The sequence below is a fragment of the Pleurodeles waltl genome, chromosome 11, assembly GCF_031143425.1.
Source record: "Pleurodeles waltl isolate 20211129_DDA chromosome 11, aPleWal1.hap1.20221129, whole genome shotgun sequence".
Classification (NCBI taxonomy): Eukaryota; Metazoa; Chordata; class Amphibia; order Caudata; family Salamandridae; genus Pleurodeles; species Pleurodeles waltl.
The window spans coordinates 20536209-20562873 of NC_090450.1; the positions used below are offsets into that span (position 1 = coordinate 20536209).

At 44.7% G+C, this 26665-nt stretch overlaps 1 protein-coding gene across 1 annotated transcript in view; it reads left to right on the forward strand.

The window, feature by feature from the left end:
* The window catches only part of PSMD1 (proteasome 26S subunit, non-ATPase 1), a 288795-nt gene extending 265728 nt beyond the window's left edge, over positions 1–23067 (forward strand). Inside the window, exons 23-25 of the mRNA XM_069212857.1 lie at positions 9127–9273; positions 18531–18686; positions 22860–23067. Coding sequence (XP_069068958.1) covers positions 9127–9273; positions 18531–18677 — 294 coding nt within the window. The 3' untranslated portion in view covers positions 18678–18686; positions 22860–23067. The remainder of the gene's footprint in view (positions 1–9126; positions 9274–18530; positions 18687–22859) is intronic.
* Positions 23068–26665: the final 3598 nt, after the last annotated feature.

The window sequence follows — 26665 nt, forward strand, 5'->3', positions numbered from 1 at the left end:
CTCTGTCGTTGTAGGAGCAGCTAGGAAAAGGGCCAACTCTCACACATCTGGAGATGCACCACCCCCAGATAAAGAAAGCCGCAAGTTCGATGCAGCTGGTAAAAGAGTCGCAGCACAAGCTGCAAACCAGTGGCGCATCGCGAACTCCCAGGCACTACTTGCGCGCTATGACAGAGCCCACTGGGACGAGATGCAACATCTCATTGAACATCTGCCCAAGGACTTACAAAATAGGGCAAAACAAGTGGTTGAGGAGGGACAGACCATCTCCAACAACCAGATACGCTCCTCCATGGACGCTGCAGATACAGCTGCACGGACAATTAATACATCTGTAACTATCAGAAGGCATGCATGGCTCCGAACGTCTGGATTTAAACCAGAGATTCAACAAGCAGTTCTCAATATGCCTTTTAATGAAAAAGAACTGTTCGGTCCAGAAGTGGACACAGCGATTGAGAAACTCAAAAAAGATACGGACACTGCCAAAGCCATGGGCGCACTCTACTCCCCGCAGAGCAGAGGGAATTACAGCACATTCCGTAAAACGCCCTTTCGATGGGGGTTTCGGGGTCAAAGCACACAAGCCAGCACCTCACAAGCCACACCGTCCAGTTACCAGGGACAGTATAGAGGAGGTTTTCGGGGACAATATAGAGGAGGGCAATTCCCTAGAAATAGAGGAAGATTTCAAAGCCCCAAAACCACTACTACTAAACAGTGACTCACATGTCACTCACCCCCTCCACACAACACCAGTGGGGGGAAGAATAGGTCATTATTACAAAGCATGGGAGGAAATCACTACAGACACTTGGGTTCTAGCAATTATCCAACATGGTTATTGCATAGAATTTCTACAATTCCCTCCAAACATACCACCAAGAGCACAAAATTTAACAACACACCATTCCAATCTCCTGGAGATAGAAGTGCAGGCACTATTGCAAAAGAATGCAATCGAATTAGTGCCAAACACACAAATAAACACAGGAGTTTACTCACTGTACTTTCTGATACCAAAGAAGGACAAAACACTGAGACCAATCCTAGACCTCAGAGTAGTGAACACTTTCATCAAATCAGACCACTTCCACATGGTCACACTACAAGAAGTATTGCCATTGCTAAAACTACACGACTACATGGCAACTTTAGACCTCAAGGATGCTTATTTCCATATACCAATACACCCATCGCACAGGAAATACCTAAGGTTTGTATTCAAAGGAATACATTACCAATTCAAGGTACTGCCTTTCGGATTAACAACAAGAGTCTTTACCAAATGTCTAGCGGTAGTCGCTGCACACATAAGAAGGCAGCAAATACATGTGTTCCCATATTTGGACGACTGGCTAATCAAGGCCCATTCGTTCATACTGTGCTCAAATCACACAAATCAGATCATACAAACCCTCTTCAAACTCGGGTTCACCGTCAACTTTACAAAATCCAACATTCTGCCGCGCAAGGTACAACAATACCTAGGAGCCATAATAGACACATCAAAAGGAGTGGCCACTCCAAGTCCACAAAGAATTCTAAATTTCAACACCATCATACAACGCATGTATCCAACACAAAAGATACAAGCAAAGATGGTATTACAACTCCTAGGCATGATGTCTTCATGCATAGCCATTGTCCCAAACGCAAGACTGCACATGAGGCCCTTACAACAATGCCTAGCATCACAGTGGTCTCAAGCACAGGGTCACCTTCTAGATCTGGTGTTAATAGACCGCCAAACTTACCTCTCGCTTCTGTGGTGGAACAACATAAATTTAAACAAGGGGCGGCCTTTCCAAGACCCAGTGCCACAATACGTAATAACAACAGATGCTTCCATGACAGGGTGGGGAGCACACCTCGATCAACACAGCATACAAGGACAATGGAACGTACATCAAACAAGACTGCGTATCAATCACCTAGAACTTCTAGCAGTTTTTCAAGCACTAAAAGCTTTCCAACCAATAATAGTTCACAAATACATTCTCGTCAAAACAGACATGACAACAATGTATTATCTAAACAAGCAGGGGGGGACGCACTCCACGCAGTTAAGCCTGCTAGCACAAAAGATTTGGCATTGGGCAATTCACAACCAAATTCGCCTAATAGCACAGTTTATACCAGGGATCCAAAATCAACTCGCAGACAATCTCTCTCGAGATCACCAACAGGTCCACGAATGGGAAATTCACCCCCAAATTCTGAACACTTATTTCAAACTCTGGGGAACACCTCAGATAGACTTGTTTGCGACAAGGGAGAACGCAAAATGCCAAAACTTCGCATCCAGATACCCACACAAACAATCCCAAGGCAATGCCCTATGGATGAACTGGTCAGGGATATTTGCTTACGCTTTTCCTCCTCTCCCTCTCCTTCCTTACCTGGTAAACAAACTCAGTCAAAGCAAACTCAAACTCATATTAATAGCACCAACTTGGGCAAGGCAACCCTGGTACACAACGCTGCTAGACCTATCAGTGGTACCCTGCATCAAATTGCCCAACAGGCCAGATCTGTTGACACAGCACAACCAAAAGATCAGACACCCAGATCCAGCATCGCTGAATCTAGCAATCTGGCTCCTGAAATCCTAGAATTCGGGCACTTACAACTTACCCAAGAATGTATGGAAGTCATAAAACAAGCCAGAAGGCCATCCACCAGGCACTGCTATGCAAGTAAATGGAAGAGGTTTGTTTGCTACTGCCATATTAATCAAATACAACCATTACACACAACTCCAGAACATGTAGTGGGTTACTTGCTTCACTTACAAAAATCTAACCTAGCTTTCTCTTCCATTAAAATACACCTTGCAGCAATATCTGCATACCTGCAGACTACCTATTCAACTTCCCTATATAAGATACCAGTCATTAAAGCATTCATGGAGGGCCTTAGGAGAATTATACCACCAAGAACACTACCTGTTCCTTCATGGAACCTAAATGTTGTCCTAACTAGACTTATGGGTCCACCTTTTGAACCCATGCACTCCTGCGACATACAGTTCCTAACCTGGAAGGTGGCATTTCTCATCGCCATTACTTCCCTAAGAAGAGTAAGCGAGATTCAGGCGTTTACAATACAGGAACCTTTTATACAACTACACAAAAATAAAGTCGTCCTAAGGACCAATCCTAAATTTTTGCCAAAGGTTATTTCACCGTTCCATCTAAATCAAACAGTGGAACTTCCAGTGTTCTTTCCACAGCCAGATACCGTAGCTGAAAGGGCACTACATACATTAGATGTCAAAAGAGCATTGATGTATTACATTGACAGAACAAAAAACATCAGAAAGACTAAACAACTCTTTATTGCATTTCAAAAACCTCATGCAGGAAACCCAATTTCAAAACAAGGTATAGCCAGATGGATAGTTAAATGCATCCAAATCTGCTACCTTAAAGCTAAACGACAGCTGCCCATTACACCAAGGGCACACTCAACCAGAAAGAAAGGTGCTACCATGGCCTTTCTAGGAAACATCCCAATGCAAGAAATATGTAAGGCAGCCACATGGTCTACGCCTCACACATTCACCAAGCACTACTGTGTAGACGTGTTATCCGCACAACAAGCCACAGTAGGTCAAGCCGTATTAAGAACATTATTTCAGACTACTTCCACTCCTACAGGCTGATCCACCGCTTTTGGGGAAATAACTGCTTACTAGTCTATGCAGAACATGCGTATCTACAGCGACAGATGCCATCGAACTGAAAATGTCACTTACCCAGTGTACATCTGTTCGTGGCATCAGTCGCAGTAGATTCGCATGTGCCCACCCGCCTCCCCGGGAGCCTGTAGCAGTTTGGAAGTTACCTTCAATTATTTATATATGTATCATCTCAACCTTAAATAGGTGCATACTTAGTCACTCCATTGCATGGGCACTATTACTACAATTCAACTCCTACCTCACCCTCTGCGGGGAAAAACAATCGAAGATGGAGTCGACGCCCATGCGCAATGGAGACAAAAGGAGGAGTCACTCGGTCCCGTGACTCGAAAGACTTCTTCGAAGAAAAACAACTTGTAACACTCCGGCCCAACACCAGATGGCGAGCTATTGCAGAACATGCGAATCTACTGCGACTGATGCCACGAACAGATGTACACTGGGTAAGTGACATTTTCATTATTGGAGGGCGTAAGCTTGGTTTGGAAGAAATTATCCTTGTTTGATGTTGCTAACCTTACTTCCAGAAGTTGAAATAACCAGTGCAGAGGAGGATTCCGCTTGTGAAGGGAGAAGGTAGTTTAGCTTCATCATCCAGGTGGTTGGTGGGTGAGGAGGGGAGGTGGTGGTGGTGGTGAATATAGCCCCTGACCAGACCTGGTCGGAGAAGTATTACTCTCCTTGTTTGGAGGTGGAGAAGGCCTCCAGTGAGGCATGCATGGGATGATCGTGCCATACTAAAAATGTTTTCTATTTAGATTATTTTTTCCATGGTTTACCTTTCTGCTGTATTCGTTTCTTCTATAAGTCCTTCCAGTGCTGTGGATCCAGATGTTGTGCTCTCGTTTCTGCTGTTTTCGACGTCCATTCAGTACAGGGTCCTTTTGCCCACTTCTGGCACTGTAACATTAGGGTAACTCGCATAATGCTCCTACGTGCGCTATAACTGAACAGTAACTTTCTTTCATTGGGTTCATTACACTTTACTCAATTATTTCACCCCGCAGTCACATGCAATCGCTGCTCAGAAAAGGCAGAATGTCCCTGCAGGTCATCCTTCTCTAGAGGGTGTTTGCACATGCAGGCAAGTGCATTAGGGCAGAGGGACATCTCCGGCCTGTAGCTCTGCCAGTGACTTAAGATCTAGTAGTTATCAGTGTAACGAAGTGTGGCCTTTGGGTAGTTACTGCATCTGGTCTTCTCTCGCACTGTAAAGTCTCCCAGCTCCTACTCTTATAATGTTTCTCTTGCAAACATCTGCATGTTTTGGTTTCAAGATATCTTTTTGTAGTGACTTGATTATAACATAAGCTTCAGTGGTTCATTCACTTTGCTGTTCTACGGCTGTTATTCCATTATTCCTTCCCACAAACAGTAAGACTTCTAGTTTCATAACAATGAATTGTCTGCATCACCAGGAGCAGCATTTCCAGATTTAGATATTCTCCCCCTTCTTTGGTGCCCCATGGGACAAAATACTCAAACAGTTTGTTACAAGGGTAGGACTCCTAATGACCGAGAAGCTCACTGCTTTGAAATTCACTCTTTTAAGGGATTTGTGATGCAATTTCTCAAATGCCAGTGATCTTGTTTCTCTTTGGGACTCGAAAATCCATATTTAGAAGTATTGTCGACTCATTTCCAAGCAAAAATAGTAAGCTTAATTCTTTATGCAGCAATTAGCTCTACATAAGGGTTGGGGTACAGTGACCCTACTAGTTAAAGATTAATGTGCTGCTCTAGAGCTGCAGTTCCTAAACTGTTCGCTGCTAGGGATCCCCACAGTTTTAATGACTTGAACCTCAACTACTCATAACTAGAGAAACCAGTATACATCAAACCAATACACAAATTATGAACTATTTTAGTTGACCAATAAATACACATTTTTTAAATTTAAGGGAAGCTTGGATCTATTTTTAATTTCTAAAAGCCAAAGCAATATGTTCTACTCCAATATATTACTTTATCTTTTTTGCTCCTAATGCATCTTCTCTATTTATTGTTGTGTACTAACGCTTCAGCTGAGGCCGCCAATCGTCCATGCTACTATTTGTTGTTGGTGGGATGCTCCCACGAGTCAAACTAAGGGTAGCAACTTAATTTGTAGCCTCCAATGTCAGATTCTTTCACACTTAGAGGTTACCTCCAACTTTTCAATTTTACTTTTTATGTGTACGTCCTTAATTTGCTTATATTTACATTACTACCCTCCCAAGATTTCAAAGCGGTTCCTTAGGGATCCGTGGATCACACACTGTGCACACTCCTGCCAGCTGGTGTCGGGTGCAAATATTGCAAGTTGTTTTTCTTAGAAGATGAGGTTTCATTTTCATTCCAAATACCTCCCCAAAATGCACATTTCACTAGGAGATAGATGCCACCTTATATTGTCTTTTCCTGCCATCGGGTTAAGGCGTATCTTCAAGTATTTTTCTGCCATCGCCTTCAGGCGTATCTTCAAGTGCGTTGGGACCATCTCACTACAAATGCTGAAACACTGGAGAACTTCAACTTCAAGGCTTTGAAAACCTAACTCCTACATGCCAGACGCCTGTGGTACCACTGTTTGCTTTATCTTAACCCATATAAGCAATGACCTCTTCAGACCATATTCGGATCAAGGCAGGGTGAGGGGATACATAGTTTTGTTTTTGAATTGTTAGTAATACTTAAATTGGAGAACTAGAAGACATTTTTTTTGTTTAAGTCCACCTTATGCATGATTTCCAGACCAAGGAAAAATCACCATCTGTGAATTAATAAGTGCCTTCTTAGGAATCTAATATATTGCCCGTTTGTTAAATCCATGCTCAAGTGCTTTTAATTCATTCAGAAAAATGTTTTTATAGCTGTAATAACTTCTGCTTCAAGTGGCTTTGACACTCTTGATGAGATTCCTGGAGCTGATTTCGTTCCCTGTGCTCTTCTAAAGAACATTCTTGGTATCCCTTATAAGCTAAATCAACTTTCTGTATTTCACGGCTTTATCAAAGACTTCTGAGCCACAGTACAGCTCTTTGTGATCAAGTGTGTCACTGCTCATTGGCAGGACGTCTCAAAGGATGACACCACTAGAAAGATCTTGGCCTAGGTGACAAAGTTCCATCAGGCTAACTCTGCTCTCGCTCTGAATAATCCTTCCAACCACCCCAAACCACACCTTTCTGTAATGCACACTTAACAAAAGGCAGAACATTCATTTCACCAGCCAAAGGAAACTTTCTTTTCCTCAAATTTCTCAAGGCAGTTATGTGATAAGTGGTTTGTACCTCTTTTGGTGACATTGTTGATATGCGTGACCTCTCACAGATTTTGAATAAGCCCCGGCCCTCAAAAATAAGTGCCGGTGCTCAGCACTGCGAACAACAAGCACAAATTAAGCACTGGTGTGCTGGAGGAAGACAGCAAGCCCTGCCACTTCCTTCTCCTCCTCTACCTCAGCCTACCCAGGAAAAGAAGCCCTAGTTCCCCCTTCTTGGAACTCAGTTTATCAGTGGGAGGATGGATATCCCACTTTCCACATTAATGGAGGTACATAACATCAGACCTCTGGGTATTTCAAATTGTGGAAAATGGGGTATGCCCTACCCTTCCATCAGTTTTCTCTACGTTTTCACCGCCCAGACACATTCACAGCCTCAAGAACATCTGCAGCTCCTTCAACAGGTGGTCCAATTCCTATTCCTAAAGAGCACAGTGAAGTTGTTTTCAGAGCAGGGACAGGGTTGGGAATGGGGTGCCAATTTCGTTATTTCCCGATCCCCAGAAAGTACGAAGGTTTGTCTGATCCTTGACATCAGGATTTTGAACTGGTTCCTCATTCAGAATTTTTTTTTTTTTTTTTAATACAATTTTTTTTTTTTCAACTCTCCCTGGCTCAGGTTCTCTTTGCACTAGAAGCAAAAGCTTGGATGGTGTCTGCCGATCTGCAGGATGACTACTTCAACATTCACTTCCTGAAGTCAGACCGGAAGTATCCCAACATAATCAGTTATCAATCCTTCTGTTTGTCCTCACTTCCTCTCATCAAGTCTTCACAACGGTGATGATGGTAGTAGCGGCCCATCTCGGAAGGTTGAGAATTGCAGTTTTCCTTCGCCTTGATGATTGGTCATGAAAGCCAGCTCTCCAAGGATGGTGTTCACCGTTTTAACCCCTCCACAGTTGCCCCTTATGGCAGCTTAATTTTAAGACAAGTTTCTAGTAGCCATCACCTTAGCAAGGCAAGTGACTGAAGTTCCTCCTTCCCTGACACGTTGGCCTTGAGAACCAGGGCTGCTTTCCTGCCAAAAGTGCGGGGGAAATACCTTACCATCTCGACATCAAAAGAGTTGTCAGCTTCTTTGTGAATAGAACTCGTGAATTCACACTGGATGATCAGGTCTTTATAGGGTACGGTGGAAAGATACAAGGCAAGACAGTCAACAAGCGGACTATCTCCAGAAAGATTATGCTTTGTATCAAGATCTGCTATACTATGCCTCCCAAAGAACATCGGAACGTATTTGTGATAATTCTGCTAGAGCAAAATCATCTACCTCTGCGATGGTGAGAGATGTATCTATAGCGGATAATCTGTAAAGCAGCGACTTGGTCTTCCTCTCACTCTTTTGCAAAACATTATTGCTTGGATTCCAAAGTGCCGAAGTATGGACACTTTGTGTGCTCTGTTTTACAGGATTCTTTCATATAGACAGACTGCAGAGAAACTGCTCCTACACTTCTGATGTTAGTTTAATCCGTTCACCTCGAAGACACGTATAAAACTGAATGGAAACTGACGTCATTACGCCGACGAGGATGCTTTATGGCTCCAATGACGCCATGGGGGCCGCATGTGGAGCTGTGTTGGAGCTGGCGGCACTTATTGATATGGTAGAGCTGTTGAAAGGTTTCCGGTCCATGCTGGTGCGTGGGGATATTCAAAAGGTGGTGAATCTGCAGGTAGATACTGTATCTACCAGAAAAGGAGTTACCTAAGGTAAGTAACTTGTTGTTCAATGTCTTACCACGTGCTACTTGGATCTGCTAGGGAAGGTTCAATAGTTAAACTGAAACTGGCATTTACCTGTGAGCAGTCTGTGGTAGCCTGGATACCCCTCCTCTCTCACTGGGGCAATAAATTCTGTAATTTCCATTGTATTTTAATGGCTTTGATACCTCAGAGTGATGGATAATATGAGAGGATGGGGCGGATTTCTTGTGCCATCTAACGTTTGGGGAGGTAGGGGCGAAGCTGATGTGCACCATTATCCTGATAATGTGGGATGATCAACTACTTGTGTCACTGGAGAAGCTACCCATTGTGGAAAGCCCTTGTTACTACTAAGTAGTGTTGCAAGTTTACTTTCAAGTGCAACTAATGTCATCAAGAAAAAGCTAATATTGTATGACTCTGCTTTGTATTCCTTTTCAAGGATGAGACTGAGAAAAAAGATGAAAAGGAGAAGAAAAAGGAGCCGGAGCCGAACTTTCAGCTGTTGGAGAACCCAGCCCGAGTGATGCCTGCTCAGCTGAAGGTCCTGAGCATAGCAGAGAGCTGCCGGTATCAGCCCTTCAAACCAGTGAGTCTGCTGTGCCATTCCAGCATGCCTGTCCCATCATGGCTGTGGCTTTCTGAGACCTGTCTGAGGTTTGACTGTTGAATGCATGTTGTGGTTGGCCTTCTTCTTGTGCCAGCAGGACAGGAGTGTCGGTGCGACTTAACCAGAGATTGATTAAATGATCTCTGATCACGGGTGATATCTCCTTATTACCAACATTTTCTTCAAGCTGCTGTCTTGCTTGTGGCTGTATAATGCTGAGGACCCACAAGCTTTACTGTAATGACCTTTCACCCCTTCATTCATAAATCCCTTGAGTGTTTGTGGTCATTGTTCCCAAGGACTTATTTAAGAACAATCTGTTGTGGGAAAGACCAGCCCTTACCGGGGATGTGTGAACTGCAGAACATAAAATAAAGAACTGAAGATAACTCCAAGCAGCCAGTTATCTCCTTTTTCCTTGCCAAGTTCTTTGCATGAAATGCAGAACTTTCAAAACAATGATGTGCTTTATCTTGCAGATAAGAGTTTTTCAGTGCGCTGTCCTTTCTTCCTGACCCTACTTTTGAAGGTTTCTGAGTCTGATCCCAATTTAAATGCAACCTATTTACTGCACACGAGATTAACCGATCCTATTAGGAGGCATCGGAGCGACTTAATTAAGAAACCTCATCCGCATTCAGCTCTGGGTCCAAGGACCTTGATCAACGACGTAAAATTGAGCATCTCAACCACATCATTACAGAGGTGCTTCAAAATTTTGTGTGCGTCATTTGTTCTGATTTTGTTTAGAGAAGGACCTCAGATGGCTTTTGAAAAATAGCAGTCTGGGAGGCCACCTCGTGTTCATCCTTTGGCAAGTGACGTAAACCATTTTTGACTTACTGCTTTTAGGAACGAGAGTAGACTAATTAAAATAAAGAGCTATAGCGCACTGAGCACGCCTCTACACACCTATGTACAAGCCTGTCCTTCAAGGTCGCACATTGTCTTGTACATTCTTATTGCTCCTTTCAGTTGATCTTTACTTATTTCAAATATTTGATCTTTCACGTTTCACTAAGGTTGGCCTTGCTGTCAGTGCTTTTGAATCCTGTTTTATTTGTCCACTTGTTCCTCAGACCATATTTCCATGTTTTTTAATTGGACCAAAGCAGATAATGCGTATTGATTTTAGTCATTCATCTATAATGTTTTGGGACCTTTAAATAAAAACTATTTACCTAGCTTGTATCATCACGAAGGAAGATTTGGGAGAGGAGGCTGGATTTTAAAGTGATGAGGGTTAGCACATGCAATATTTAGCTGGTCAAGTGAGTGTAAAATGTTTGTAAGAGGAGGAATTGTTGATCATCTCGTGCATCCAGGATACATTCTCCCTCCTGGGTAGTGACCACTAGTGTTATCTGCCTGGTAGAGATGGATGGTCTGGGGCTTTCTGATTGTCTTTACGTTCGGCCAGGTGTGCCCAGCGCCAGTATGTGGAGGCCTAGTTCATGCCAATTTTTTTTTGTTTATGAAAGAAGTTACATACACTATGTGTAAATGGAAATCATATGCATAGTGTTTGTTCTGAAGGTCTGACTTGAATCTAGGCTTATCTTGCACCCTTTCTGTAGTCATGTTTGTAAAACCACGTGCTCCCCTGGGCTGTACAATACTTCTCCTATCAGTGCTACATTCATTACTTTTGGCTCATTCTAGTTTATGTAGGATTTGGTTCACATGTTTGCTGACTCTGGGACTCTATTTCAGTTTTTGTATTTGGTGTATTTTTTTTTTTCCAGTATGTATTTTGCCATTTGTTGAAAGCTCACTTTTTAAACGGGAAGATTTACAAATGTCTACACCTTTTGAGCAAAAGCCCAATCAGTATTTTGCAATTTATTGAGAAATTGTCAAGCTCAAACACTTTGTGTAACTTTTAATTTTTAGAGTTGTTTTTTTTTCAAATTTTTATTACTTTTAAATACATGTTTGAAACTGTTTTCTGTGGGTCTCACATAGGATCTGGCAACAAAACAGTGTTCCTGCGCTATATTTAAAGCTGAATGTCCATTACACAAGAGCCCTAGACATCCTGTTTGGCATGTCAAGGTTCCAGCCCTGTAGGGTACTCCTGCTTCTCGTCTTCTCTTTTGCAGGTAAGGGTCAGAGGCGAGATGCAGAGTTGTGGTGAATATTCTTACTTTTCATTTCCAGGATGCCTAAAACACCCAGGATGTTGAGACCTCTGTCCCCGGCCTGCAGTGGTAAATTCAACATACAATGCTAAAGATATGTATTTTGTAAGATTTATCTTTAAAATACAGTTCCTTGAAGTCGATAGCTCCACCTGGGGCTATCACAGCAGCGAGATCAACAAAACCAACAGTTCAGGCCGGCTCGGCGTCGCTGGCCAGCTATGGGTTTCGGGAAGACCCGCAAACAGTACCTTGGATTTGTAGGGTGTCGTGATTCTTGCGGTGAGCTACGGAGAGCGGCGTCGCTGACGTTGCGGTGTTGATTCCAGAGTCGGTGCAGAAGTCATCAGGCCCTTGAAGTCACATGCCTTGCGGATCGAACTCCAGGCTGATGAAGTCAGGTGCGCTGGCGTTGATGGCGTCGGGGGTGCGTTGCGAAGCGGGACGATGCGAAGTGTGGTGCCCACAGGTCACGGCGCAGGCAGCGGCTCGGTGACGGCATCCAGCGGCATCGGCGAGACCAGAGCGGAGGGGTGAAGCGGTGTGGTGCAACGTGCGGTGTCCACAGGTCATGGTGCAGGCAGCACGTCAACGTTGCGGAAGCGCTGTTGTCGGTAGGCCCAAGCCAGCGGTGCTGGACAGGACGGTGCTTCCTGACCCTCATGAGCAGTGTCCACGGGCCACGGTGCAGGCAGGGGTGCCTGGTGACGATACTTAAGTCGATGGTGCTGGTGTTGGTGGACCCGGGCTTTGGTTGGGGATGGTGCTTCGTACTCCTCATGAGCGGTGTCCACAGGCCACGATGCAGGCAGCGTCGGCAGGAGAGGTGGATTCGGGGATGCCCAGGCTGCGATGTGAGCAGGCGATGCCATGGTGCGGGGCCCACAGGTCACGGTGCAAGTAATGGCTCAGTGAAGTCGTCCAATGACAGTGTCGGTGAGACCAGGGTCCCGGTGTGAAGCGGGGCAATGCGACTCCGTGCGGCGTCGGCAGGTCAAGATGCAGGCCAGTGGCGTCGTTGGCGGCGTCGCAGTGGTTTCTCCTCTTGAACAGCACAAAACACACAGTTCCCTGTGCTGCAGGTCAAGGAAACTGAAGTCTTTGGTGTCCCTGAGACTTCCAACAGGAGGCAAGCTCTACTCCAAGCCCTTGGAGTACTTTCTCAAGAAGGACACACAGCAAAGATCACCCTTTGCACTCATTTCAGGCAGAAGCAGCAACTGCATGCCAATCCAGCAAAGCAGCACAGCAAAGGGACAGTACTTCTCCTCCAGCTCTTCAGCTCTTCTTGGCAGAGGTTCCTTTTGATTCCAGAAAGACTCTAAATGTTTGGGGCTTTGGGTCTTCTTCTTATATCATGTTCCACCTTTGAAGTTGGCAAACTTCAAATCAAAGTCTCAAGCGTTTGCAAGATCCTTCCTTGTCCAGGCAATGCCCCAGACACACACCAGGGGGTCGGAGACTGCATTGTGTGAGGGCAGGCACAGCCCTTTCAGGTGTGAACGACCAGTCCTTCCTCCCCTCTAGCTCAGATGGCTCATCACGATATGCAGGCTACACCCCGCCCCTTTTTGTGTCACTGTCTAGAGAGGTGCAAAACAGCCCAACTGTCAAACTGACCCAGACAGACAATCCGCAAACAGGCAGAGTCACAGAACGGTTTAAGCAAGAAAATGCCCACTTTCTAAAAGTGGCATTTTCAAACACACAATTTAAAAACCAACTTCACTAAAATATGTATTTTTATATTGTGAGTTCAGAGACCCTAAACTCCAAATTTTTTCCCTTTGATTTTTATCTGCTCTCAAAGGGAATCTGCGCTTTAAGGATATTTAAAGACAGTCCCCATGTTAACCTATGAGAGAGCTAGGCCTTGCACAGTGAAAACCGAATTTGGCAGTTTTTCACTGTTAGGACATATAAAACACACTAGTATATGTCCTACCTTAAACTTACACTGCACCCTTCTCCTGGGGCTACCTAGGGCCTATCTTAGGAGTGCCTGACATGTAGTAAAAGGGAAGGTTTAGGCCTGGTAAGTGGATGCACTTGCCAAGTCGAATTGGCAGTTTAAAACTGCACACACAGACACTGCAGTGGAAGGTCTAAGCCATGTTTACAGGGCTACTTATGTGGGTGGCACAACCAGTGCTGCAGGGCCACGAATGGCATTTGATTTACAGGCCTTGGGCACCTCTAGTGCACTTTTCTAGGGACTTACCAGTAAATCAAATATGCCAGTCATGGATAAACCAATCAACAGTACAATTTATACAGAGAGAATATGCACTTTAGCACTGTTTTAGCAGTGGTAAAGTGCCCAGAGTCCTAAAGCCAACAAAAACTGGTCAGAAAAATTAGGAGGAAGGAGGCAAAAAGACTGGGGATGGCCCTGCAAAAAGGGCCAGGTGCAACAATAGTATAATTCCGGGTGCTCCTTTTCTTTAAATAGGTCTTCAAATCTTTTTCTTATCTCGTTACATTTGTTGTGCATTCGAAGACGGAGGTCAAACGTCAGGCTCTGTCTTCCGATGGAGCTTGGTGTTTACTTTTCTTTCTCTGACTTCATAGTGAGAGGATTTATGTGACAATCATACTGGCTACTGAGGGTAATTCTGAAGTGTAGCGGAATCAAATATTTGAATACCTTCAAACAAATCAATACACTAGGGTATGAGTACTCTTATTATTAGAGCATATTATTTCACATAGTGGTATATCATTATAGTTTTTGCGTTGTATACTTTTATCAGTAAAGCTGTATGTATTTGCAATTGAAGATGTTGGGTGTATGGCAGTGCTCAGGCGTTCATACTCCCCTTTACCCCACTTCACTCTACTCTGCACCACTCCATGCCACTGCACTCTACTCTGCACCACTTAAACTGTGCCACTCCACACTGCTGCACTTCACTCTACTCTGCTCAGTTCCACTCCTCACCACTTCAGGCTACGCCTCTACTCGGCATCAATGCACTCTAATCCACTATACTGTACACCACTGCACACTTCGCCCCTCCACTCTGCAACTCTGTGCCACTGCTCTACCCTATACCACTCCACTCTACGCAGTACACTCTATGCCATCCACTCTGTGCCACTATAATCTACTCTGCACCACTGCACTCTTGGCCACTCTATACCTCTGCACTCTTGGCCACTCTATACCTCTGCACTCTTGGCCACTCTATACCTCTGCACTCTTGGCCACTCTATACCTCTGCACTCTTGGCCACTCTATACCTCTGCACTCTTGGCCACTCTATACCTCTGCACTCTTGGCCACTCTATACCTCTGCACTCTTGGCCACTCTATACCTCTGCACTCTTGGCCACTCTATACCTCTGCACTCTTGGCCACTCTATACCTCTGCACTCTTGGCCACTCTATACCTCTGCACTCTTGGCCACTCTATACCTCTGCACTCTTGGCCACTCTATACCTCTGCACTCTTGGCCACTCTATACCTCTGCACTCTTGGCCACTCTATACCTCTGCACTCTTGGCCACTCTATACCTCTGCACTCTTGGCCACTCTATACCTCTGCACTCTTGGCCACTCTATACATCTCAGCACTCTATCCTGCACCACTCCACCTTACCCTGCACCATTTCACTCTACTCTGAGACAATCTAATCCACGCCACTCTGCGCCACTTGACCCTGTGCCACTCCACTCTGCACCACTGCAATCTACGCTGCGCACACTCCACTCTGCACCACTCTGTTTTGCGTCAGTGCACTCGACCCCACTGCACCTCTGCTAATCTACTATGCACCACTGTACCTTACACCACTTCACTCTAGGGCTCTCTACTCCACTCTACAAAACTTCACTATGACACTACTCCTTTAACCCCCACTCCATTCCTTGATACTCTCCTCTGTGCCACTCCACTCTGCAGAATTCTACTCCACTGAGCTATTCTACAACACTACTCCACTCTACAATGCTCTACGCTACTCCCTCTCCGTCACTTCTTGCCACTTTACTCCATTCTGTTCTACAACACACTGTTCCACTCTCTACCACTCTAGTACTCCACTCTACGCCACTCCGGTACTCTACGCCACTATGTGCCACTCCACTCTGACACTGTATGCTACTACACTCTACGCCACTGTATACCATTCCACTCCAGTACTTCTAACTATGCCACTCCACTCTACAACAATCTACTCAGCAGTATACTACTCTACAGCACTCTACTCTACTCCACTCTATGCAGCGCACTCTGCCACTCCACTGACACTCACACTCAACTCCATTCTACACCACTGAACTCTGCAAAACTACTCCACTCCGCCCTTCAAGTCTACGACACTCTACTCTCTCCACAACACTATGCTGATCCACTCTACACGACACTCCACGCTGCTCAGCTCTACTCAACGCCACTCCACGAGACTCTGCACACTCCATAAAACCCCACTCTTCTCCACGGTACATTACTTGACGACACACTACTCCATGCCACTCTCCTTTTTGCCATGAACTTTTAGCCATGCTGAACAGCTGGCGAGCTTGTGTAAAACATGGCTAAAACATATTGCAAAGTCAATAGCTCTTGGTCTTATAGAGGATGCAGTGCTTAATTTGTGCTTGATGTTTCCGGGGCTGAGCCCCCACACTTATTTATGAGGGCCAGCGCTTATTCTTCTGCCCCCAGAAAATCCAGTGTAAATGGATTGAAGAGGCCCGAGATGGCTTCAGGATTACTCTGCCTCAGTATTCCGTGCTCCCACGTTTAATTGCAGCAGCCACCTGTTTAAGAGGAGGGCTTTGAGCACCGGCACGTTTTTATTTACAAATTAAGCACTGATGGGGTTGTCTCTGAGAGAGGCACTGGTAGGTCTGCCAACTATTGCATGACACCATATCCCTACAAGGGAGGAGAAAAACCTAAACCCCACAATCTCACAAAAAGTGGGGCAGGATCTTGTTCCACACCAGACAAACTCTTAGTCTCGCTCTAGACCCTAGGCCTAGTCCTGAAAATGGGCATATTCTGTTTATGGATGGTAAGGCCTCACCCACCCAGTAGTGGAACGCTTCATCATAGGCCAGTCCACCCCACCGAGTTACGATGATACTAGATTGGCGGTCTCAACCGTAGTCGCAGAAGAGTCCAAGCTCCTTTTGATGCAGGGAGGTCAGAATAAGGTATATTCTCGTACCTAGGGAGCCAGCGATGATACTTATAAAAAATTTAAACTACCTCCGTGCCTATCCAAAAGTACTTCTTTATTAAGGATGGTCCGGGCACGGTTAAAATAGCTGGTCACTCCTTTGCTGTGTAGAGATGGTTGGTCAGTGTATCAATGATCCTAAATGGATCAATACACCCTATAAAATGCCAACATGTTTCGGTCTCTTCAAAGGTGCCTGTCTGGATTTTCTTTTTCTCAGAACACGGGTCCCATGGCCTTCGTCAGGGCATAATCATAGCCCAAATCCCTACTGTCTGTTACATGTTCAGTCATACGTACAGCAAGGTAAGATTACTTCTTACCTGGTCCTCTATGCGTCTCCTTAAAAAGTAAATCACAAGAGAGAATCAATTAATTGACAAGATTTTTCACAGTAAAAAGCAGATCATGTCATGTCGAACGACACCACTAGTGATTCAAACACAAGTGTACAATAAACTAACACAGCACACGGTGTACACAAGTGTGGACTATTTAATATTTAAAACCTGGTGCTGGCAATAGCAAGTGTTTGCACTGGATTCAACCTCTTGCATGCATCCTTAACAAAGCACTTACCATGCACCTGCCAGGGGAGAACCTCATCAGTCACTAGGAGGTGGAGTCTTACTTATCTCACACGGGGGTTAGAATTTGTTCAAAAGAGCATGAAGTATGGCAAGCGTATACTCCTAATGGATAAGCTTAGAAACACATCAGGAAACTATAGAGCAATCCAAGTTACTTGCTACATAAAAAACTGTAGGTCCTGTTGTATCCTAGGATGGCCTGTGGGCATATCATTATATTGAAAGATAACTTTGTGTTAATTGCCGCCTGTCTCTATGTATGGAGTTGCTGTTCCTTTTCCGTGCAAGTGTCAATTGCCAGGTTGTCATTAACCGCGCCTCCATGAGATGCAGCTCACCCGTGTCCTGATGGGTGGGAGAGCCTTACCTTGAGGGACTAAAGCATCTTCTAAAGTCTGGAGCCGTACCTGGTGTGGCGATCCATAAAACAGAACATCTTTACTAGTGTTGTTTCCTTTACAGTCACAGATAGATAGCCTGGCAGAGTAACCCCATGCAAGCCTTACTGTTTGAAAGCTCAGTTTTATTGCTCTGTTTTCTTATGTATTCAAAATTGTGGGAGCCTACAGTGTGACTAAAATATAGGGTTTGATTGCAATACCTAAGATGCTGTTTCCCCAAATGGTGACCTCCACACCTTCCGCCTTGACTGTATTTGCTTCAATTTAAGGGGTCACAGTTAATTTTAATAGACCCGATCGAGCGCCTGGTCGCAGTTTGCTACATTGTTGCTGGCTCAGATGGCAGCATGTATGAATGAAGAGGCAGAAGCTGGCTTTAGGTGCTTACCAAGCGTTTCTTTTTTGTAGCAGCCCCTGTCTGGTAACAATACGGTATTTAAATGGTGAGGACACATCGGTTGATGTAAATAATTTCCAGCTCTTGTTTCCCATCTCCACAGTTGTGTTGCGTGGAGTTGGCAGACATGGGGTGGCAAAACATTTTTCCTCTTGTGTGCTTAGATGAACTGTCCTTTCTAAGAGCTTTGTATTAACTCATTGGTTAAAAGCATATATAGGGGGCTTGGAAGTTATCACTACTTTTGGTGAGAATTCAGGAAAGTTCAGAACTTCAGAAAGGGTTGCGAGAGCTGATATCGCTGGACTCCCATGTTATTCTGTCTCTGTGATCTACTCATTAACCCTCAGCACCCTTATTCGTTTGTAGGGGGACTAGACAAGTCCCCAGGAAAAATCAAGTCCTCCAAACCATCAGCTGAAACGAGATCCACAGCTGTCGAATTGAAAGGGCATTTTCGCGCCTTGGTGAATTTGTAGCGAGTCCAAGAAATAATTGTGTTCTCTTGTCTTCCAGCTGTCGATTGGAGGAATCATCATTCTACGAGATACGAGCGAAGAGGAGGAGCAGCTCGTGGAGCCGGTGGCTGCTCACGGGCCAAAGATCGAGGAGGAAGAACAAGAGCCGGAGCCTCCAGAGCCCTTCGAATACATTGATGATTAGAACCCACAGGTATCACCTTCACTGTTACTTGTCGGCCGGCAGCGACCTCGTTGCTCCTCTGCGAACATTGGGTGGGTGCTTGTTGCAAAGGTTGAGTGTGGAGTCACAGAAAAGCAATCTAACTTGTCTATAGAAATACATGCTGCGTCAGCAGAGCATTTTTCCAACTCTTGAAATTAGGCGGCCCCTTAACTTAGACACATACTTGTGTGCTCTGTTTGGTGGTCTGTAACGTGGTCAACAGAAAAAAACAAAACCTTAACTGTACCAAAGTCATGTGCACAGTTCACCTGGAATACCCGCTAGACACATTGCAGAAGGTACCAAGTCGCTGCTGCAAGGACTGGACTGACAAAGAGATCCTTTGCCCCTCGTCCTTAAGAGACTGGGGCAGGTGAGGTTCCTCCCTGGTGCATCCCCGTGGTTAAAACCCCCACAACTCTAGAGGTAACTTAAATTGAGCCCAACATGAAATCTTAGGCGTGTGCCACGTACAGTCCCCACATCCATTCATTACCCATGCAGAAAACCACCCCACGCTAGTCGTACATAAACCCCAGTGCCCAAGCTCCTTTTCCTCTGCATCTTTTAGTTCCTAGGTTCTCACGGTCGAGTGGAGTCCTGTAGTTTTACGCTTTTGGCCAACGTTTTGCAGAAAGTGCAGCTACAACCCAAGTTTAAGGGGAGGCAAGAGTAATGCCGATCATGCTCATTGCCAGCCTTGGAGCATCCCTCCGCAAGATGTTACAGTAATCCCAGACAGAGACCTTTTAAGGCGTGGGCACAGTGGGCTCTGGCCCAGGGACGCAGCCTTTCATGGGGCCCCTGATAGAGCCAGCTCTTTTCTGCTGGGAGCTTTGCCCTGATTATACTAAATAATTCTTAAATAGATTGTTTTATACACTGCTTACCCTTAATTTATTTTAATGTGGATGATGTGTCTATTACATGCATTTTGGAGAGGAATGTTATGTTTGTTTCATGAAACCTCCATAAAAAAATGTGTTAGATCAAAACAGGACCTCACATATTAGAAATGGGAGGGGGTCACAGAGATTATTTGCAGTGATATTAGTGAGTTGCTGCCGAGTTACAATATTAAAAACACTTCACTATACCTAAATATTAGATGTAAACACATTTCGAATTTGGACAGGTGTGTCCTGCGCACTGTCAGTGACCAGGTCGAAAGGGCCATGGACGAGCTGAAAGTGATCATAAATTCAAAGCTGTTCTGAACAGGGGCCCCCAAAATACGTTTGGCCCATGGCCCCTAAAATCCTTAAGATGTCCCTGAGCCCAGAAGCCTTCCAGTAGGACCCGAGAGGAGTCAAGGAGTGACGTTCAGTGCTTTGCACTCCGATGACACGGCAGAGTGGTGCTCAGTGTTTGAGAGGGGTGGTCACCTAGCTCCAGAGGGGGAGTGGCGTGTACTCGCATCTCCAGAGCTTAACTGCGAGGTCTCTGATCTGGAGCCGCACAGGGCAGACACAACTCTTAATCATTCATCATTGAGAGAATAAGTATCATTTGAGGTATGAAGCAGTTAGATCTATTAGAGAACGACAAAATCCACAGTTCCAAGCCCAGGCAAAAATGTCGCTTAACTTACAAGTGTAGCAACACAAAAGGATGATGGACGGAGTGCTGAACAATGCAAACACTCACCCCCAGTCACAGATATGGGCTTAATCCATCGTTCTTTTGCTCACCATGCCATCCCAGTTTGGACCCAGCCATATGCAAATCAGTCTTGACCCTATTCCTCATAGGAACAGTCCACCCAGAACTGCAAGGCCAGGTCCTGCCGGGACCGGAAACAAGCATCCTGGGACCGGTTTCAGGGTACCACCCTTCATCAGCCAGGCTAGCTTGAATCCAGTGGCACAGTGAGCCCGGGACCCACCTCAGGGCATTAACTTAAAGTGTAATAAGTCTTCTCGTTCCCCTTCCTAAAGGTGCTGGTGGAGCATGTTTGCCATCCTTCGGAAGCAGGAGGAGGTTGATAGGGTGACTTTCACTCACCTTGCATGGACTGAGTGAGATCACTTCTGTTTCTGTGGAGGTCGTAAAGTGGATCCCCTGCAGTGTTTGTCCCACCTTCCTGGATTCATTTACCTTTTTGGAAGAACAGAATGTTCCTTTGTTGCTGACCTGACCTGACCTTGAAAGTGTGCTGCAGTCCACTCATGGTCTCCTTTGCTCATACCCTCTTCCTTCTTGGACATGCAGACACAGTGGCAGATCTCGGTCATCAGTCCATCAGTCACTCTGCACCCTAGAGCTGCCCCTCACATGCTTCTAATTTAAGAAGTGATTGATAGCTGAATGTGCTTCCAGCCACCACAGGAGGGAAGGCTGCTGTAGGGGATCCTTAATGTCACCACATTCGAAACTGCTTTGCTAATCCACTGGACAAAACAAAAATAAAAAAACGTTCATCTAAGGTTGGGTGGTGCCTGATGTTTGAATAATATAAAAATGAATGTGGATTCCCTTGTACACCTCTAGCAAATTCATTGCATCGCCTGTCATAAGCGCTATAGATGAGCTGTATTGATGTATGAAAAGTAGATGTCTACAATGAAGATATACATTTTGTGTATTAGAGCTCCCTAATAATTCAAAAGATAATTGAGTCCATTTAATTCAAGATATGTTTTATAAAACACAATCCCAGTTCATAAAGTAGTTGGACAAACAGATAGCCTAAAATAAATGTACACAATGTATTTTATCACTTGAACACTTAAGCACATCAAAGCAGCTGTAATAACCCCTGGATTTCTCATGGTACCCAAATCCTGCCTTATATTAGGTACATCCTCTCTCTTCTTCCAGGCAGGTGCACACAAAACCAACAATCCTGCTGTGTAGCAAGTAATCTCTCCTGCGAGTCAAGACATGAACTCTGGTTTAATATCTCACTTAAGCAAAAATATTCAGTCATTTTATCCTTCAAAGTCACTTTTTTCCTGTGAACATTTCCTTCTATTGGGTTCGTTGCAATCTGAAGGTGGTGGCTATTACGTGCTAATTCTTTGGTCAGTTTTATCCAATTTCAAAACATTTCAGTATTTTGTGGTGGTAATGATTATATTTTGTCCCTGCTCAGTATGACCAATAATTAAATGAATTAGTTCTTTCTGTGCAGCACTATCAGTTTGTCTCATAAATAGGTTAAGATTAAATTGATTAGCTTTCATGCTTTTACTGCCTCTCTGTAATGCAGAATTATTATTAATAGAATATCCTCAAGACCGCAATTTTTGTTATAAGATATAATTGACTTTCTTATCAAATCCGATTACGTAAAAAAAATTACATTTTCTTTTAAAACTGTCCCACTTGGATAGATTTAATTAATGATGCTATGATATGTTTACTTACCAGCAAATAGCTGTTCCATCCTTCATGTGCCTGCCTTTAGCGGCTGCCATTGGACCTCAGAAACGAGAGTTCTAATCTAGGCCCTAGCACTTCACCCAAATAATTCAGTGATTCTTCCAGTCCTCTCTATGAGCACAAAGTTGTGATTATGTGGAATAATGTGAATGTCATGCAAAATGGATGCCGCTTCTGATGTCAGTTGTGTGTTAACGCCTCTCCCTCTCACCACTCCCACCCCAGAACGTCCTGTTTTCTGTGATTCTGCTTCACGTGAAGCTCACACACCTTACTGATAATGTCCTTCATGTTTGTGGTGCTGTAGCTACAACAAAAGACTGTTTGTTAGACTTAAGAGTGCACTCTGTTAAATACCTGAAATAAAATGAACACAAATTGTAAGTTTACGTAAAGGGGGTGTTTTGCGTCATGCTGTTGGGTTGCGTCCAAGCAATGTACATAACTAAGCTGCATGTTACAGCAATTGGCCAATTCTTGCATTAGTCTTATCCATTTTATTTTAATGAACTAATTAAAATGTGACCCGCACCATCCTGGCAACTAAAGACATAGATCTTATTTTCCTGGCAGATAGCAAGATTTACCTCTGGCAGGCCAGTAATCACCTACCTCCTGCCATACACACTCTGATTTACATCTCCCCTCCAGTCTACTGATCCTTGTGTGATCTTTTGTGCTGCTGAAGTCCATGGTTACTGTGAACTTGAAAAATTTATTTTGTGGCAAGATCTGTGTGGACCTCTCTTTAGTCATGCCTTTCTCATTTTCCTCTAGAATTGTCGGCCAGTTTGAAGATTGCTTTACCCGAGTTGGAACATGCATATACACAAGATAAGTTCCATAAAGACTTGCCATAGAACATCAGTGCAAGGAAGGCTCTTCACATGTCCCCGGCGTTATGATGCCATCACAGCTGCTGTACTGTATTTAATGTCCTCTTTGTCACTGCTCAGTTTTCAAATAAATATCCGAAACAATCCAAGCATGCTTCTTTATTGCAGGCACAAATTAGGGAGAAATGGGGCGTTAAACATTTCACCTTGATAATTTCTGGTATTTGTTCTCTCGCTGGATCCTCTGAGATACGAAACATATTAAATCTGCGTTGAGACGCACTATATCTGTGCAGTCTACCAACAGCTCCCTTCGAGAAGAGCTAGCTCAAGCAAACCAAGACGACATGCTCTGAGGACCCTCCTTTAGAGCAGTCTTTGACCCAATGTGTGAGGTCAGTGATGCTGACCTAACGTTCAATCAGAAGTGTCCATGGCAACCAATACCTTGCGATCCTGTCCAAGGACACTACCCAGAATGCTTCATGTTGACAGCAGCTTAACATTTAATGACATCATTGCACCAGAAAACTCCAAACTAAATTGACCATTTGAATGTCCAGTTCTTGCGTCGCTTTTAAGACACTGCAACAAATCTCCTTGGAAGCTAATCCCACCAGTGCTGGATCTGTTGGGAGCAGTCAATGAGATTTTTACTGCTTTTGCAGCAACGAGGACAGGAGCTTTTCTTCTGATTCACTTTAGTTATGGCGGTCAAATAGAGGTATCTGAGCATGTCCTAGACGCAGCCCCTTATGATTTGTCAGCTGTAGTATAGCCTTGAAGGGAACAAAAATCTGGTGTCCATGAGCAACAACTGCAGGTCAACACCTCTCCTTAGTGGATATTACTGTTAGTGTTCAGATCCATAAATCACTATTCCCCAATAGTCTAGTCAGATAATGAGTGTAGATGACATGGATCTTTCAGCCTTTGTGCATTACCTTCTACTCTTGGCAAGCCTCTCATCCGAGTTTCATCTCACTTGATCGAAGCCTGACAGTCAACAGATGATCCTGGGTCTTTACTTTACCAGAGTAATTGTCTTTGGGTCTATGGCTGACCATCTTTAGTGCATGAAATAAAAGCCAGAGTGAGCCTGCTGTACATAGGTACTCTTATTCTCTTTATGCATGGATTTAATGCATAGCTAGATAATAAATTATATTATCTTGGATACATCTTGGCAACAAAATTAAGAAAGGTAGCGGTGCCTTCATGGCGATCTTCAGGGTTGGAGAGCCGGCTCACGTGTTGCTCCCAGTAGGGAAGCTTCCTGCTAATCCCAAACCATGTCTCTGTATTCTCGGTGTTGCTTCATAAAAGCGAGCTTTGCAGCTGACGTGAACGTGTGATTAAAAAAAGACACATCAATGTTCTCTGTTGTGAGGATTTACTATTCACTAAAGTTCTTTGCCTACAAATGTACAACCCATAAACTCCAAGTTGCTTCACACAGAGAAATTGAAAATGTATGTTCTAACCAAATGGTCTCGAGAGTCGTTAGAAACCCATTAACAAAGTAATCTGCTTGAGGTTCTTCTGGGTGTGAAAGAAGGACATTTAAAAGGAGTTCAGATCAATCCTGTATTTGAAAGCAACAAACATATGACTGGAAATAAAAAGCTGTATAATGCTGGTGCTTAAGCAAACATCTTCACTGATTCATCACTTAGGTCCTGAATTAGATCTTGGCGGAGGGGAATACTCCCTCACAAATGAGATGGATATCCCGTTCCCCGTATTACGATTCCATTGTAGCTTATGCAGATTGTAACACGGCAGGCAGATATACCCTCTGCTGAGATCTAAATTAGGCCCATAGATTGGATACAAATTGTAGATCTTGAAGGTGCATACTTTCATCTGCCAATCGCTGACCAGGAACAGAGGTCCTGATGTTTGCAGCTCAGAATGAATACTTCCAATATCATATTCCCCCATCTGGTCTTCCATCTCTCCTGAAAGTGTTTTTGAAGTGTATAGTTGGTAGTATCTCCCCACCTTGGAAGGAAAGGATATTTGTGTGCCTGAAATTGGGCTTATTTGTTCCTCGGAGCCAATCCACATCGATTTCCAGTCTTTAGTTTTGAAAAAAAAAGTCTAGGACAGTCTTCACGTAAGCATATGTGTTGTTTTTTTTGTTTTGTTTTTTGTTTTTTTTGTTTGTATCATTAAGTAGGAAGGGGCACTGGATTATGAAATTCATCCGTAGCAGAGCTGCTGCTCTCACAGTTGGCTACCCGAGGGGCCCTCGTGATTTTATATTAGACTTAGATCTGCCATCTCTCTCTGTCCTAGCCCTTGAACCAGAGGTTCTGCTGTAGTTGACATAAACAATTGTAGAATCCCTGTTGTTGAACAATCTGGAGACACCAAATCCTTGAATGAGCATTTCCACCCGACATTTAACCACTCTGTTCACACTTAACCAATTTGGTTAACTCACTCATGCTGTATTCCTCTTTCATTATTAGCCGACTACAATGTTGGTTTGCAGAGAGATAAGAAAATAAGATGCTCAAGGCTGTCAGAAATAACTTTGTGGCTGTACTAGACTTAAGAAGGAGGTTGGAAAAGCATTTGGACCTGGGCTCCCATCCAGTCACCGGCTAGACCTTAGCTCCGACCCTGTCACCAGCTGGACCTGATTTATTCTTCTATCAGTTGCAGGACCTGAGCTCTCACCAATCACCAAACAGCACCTGAGCTCCCATCCTGTCTGAACCTCCGCTCCTATTATATGCGCTGGGGGACCTGAGCTCTTAACGTGTCAGCAGCTGGCCTTTAGCTGCTATTCTGTCAGCAGCTAAATCTGACCTTCTACAGTGTCAGCAGCTGGCCCGGACTTTGTCCTGTTTGCATATGGGTCTGACTTCTCTTCTTTCAGCAGCTGCACCTGGTCACCTACCACTTAAGCAGTTGGAACCAAGCTCCCATTATTTCAGCTGCAGGACTGAGCTCCTACCATACCAGCAGCTGGGCCTTAGATCCTATCCTGTGGCAGCTGGACCTGAGCTCCTGAGATGTGAGCTGAGACCAGAGCTCTCTCCTGTCAGCAGCAGATGGGCCTGAGATCTTATCCTGTGGCAGCTGGACCTGAGCTCCTGAGATGTGAACTGAGACCAGAGCTCTCTCCTGTCATCAGCAGATGGGCCTGAGATCTTATCCTGTGGCAGCTGGACCTGAGCTCCTGAGATGTGAACTGAGACCAGAGCTCTCTCCTGTCAGCAGCAGATGGGCCTGAGATCTTATCCTGTGGCAGCTGGACCTGAGCTCCTGAGATGTGAACTGAGACCAGAGCTCTCTCCTGTCATCAGCAGATGGGCCTGAGATCCTATCCTGTGGCAGCTGGACCTGAGCTCCTGAGATGTGAACTGAGACCAGAGCGCTCTCCTGTCATCAGCAGATGGGCCTGAGATCCTATCCTGTGGCAGCTGGACCTGAGCTCCTGAGATGTGAACTGAGACCAGAGCTCTCTCCTGTCAGCAGCAGATGGGCCTGAGATCCTATCCTGTGGCAGCTGGACCTGAGCTCCTGAGATGTGAACTGAGACCAGAGCTCTCTCCTGTCATCAGCAGATGGGCTCTTCTGCTGTCAGCAGCTGGACCTGAGCTCCTGAGATGTGAACTGAGACCAGAGCTCTCTCCTGTCAGCAGTAGATGGGCCTGAGATCCTATCCTGTGGCAGCTGGACCTGAGCTCCTGAGATGTGAACTGAGACCAGAGCTCTCTCCTGTCAGCAGCA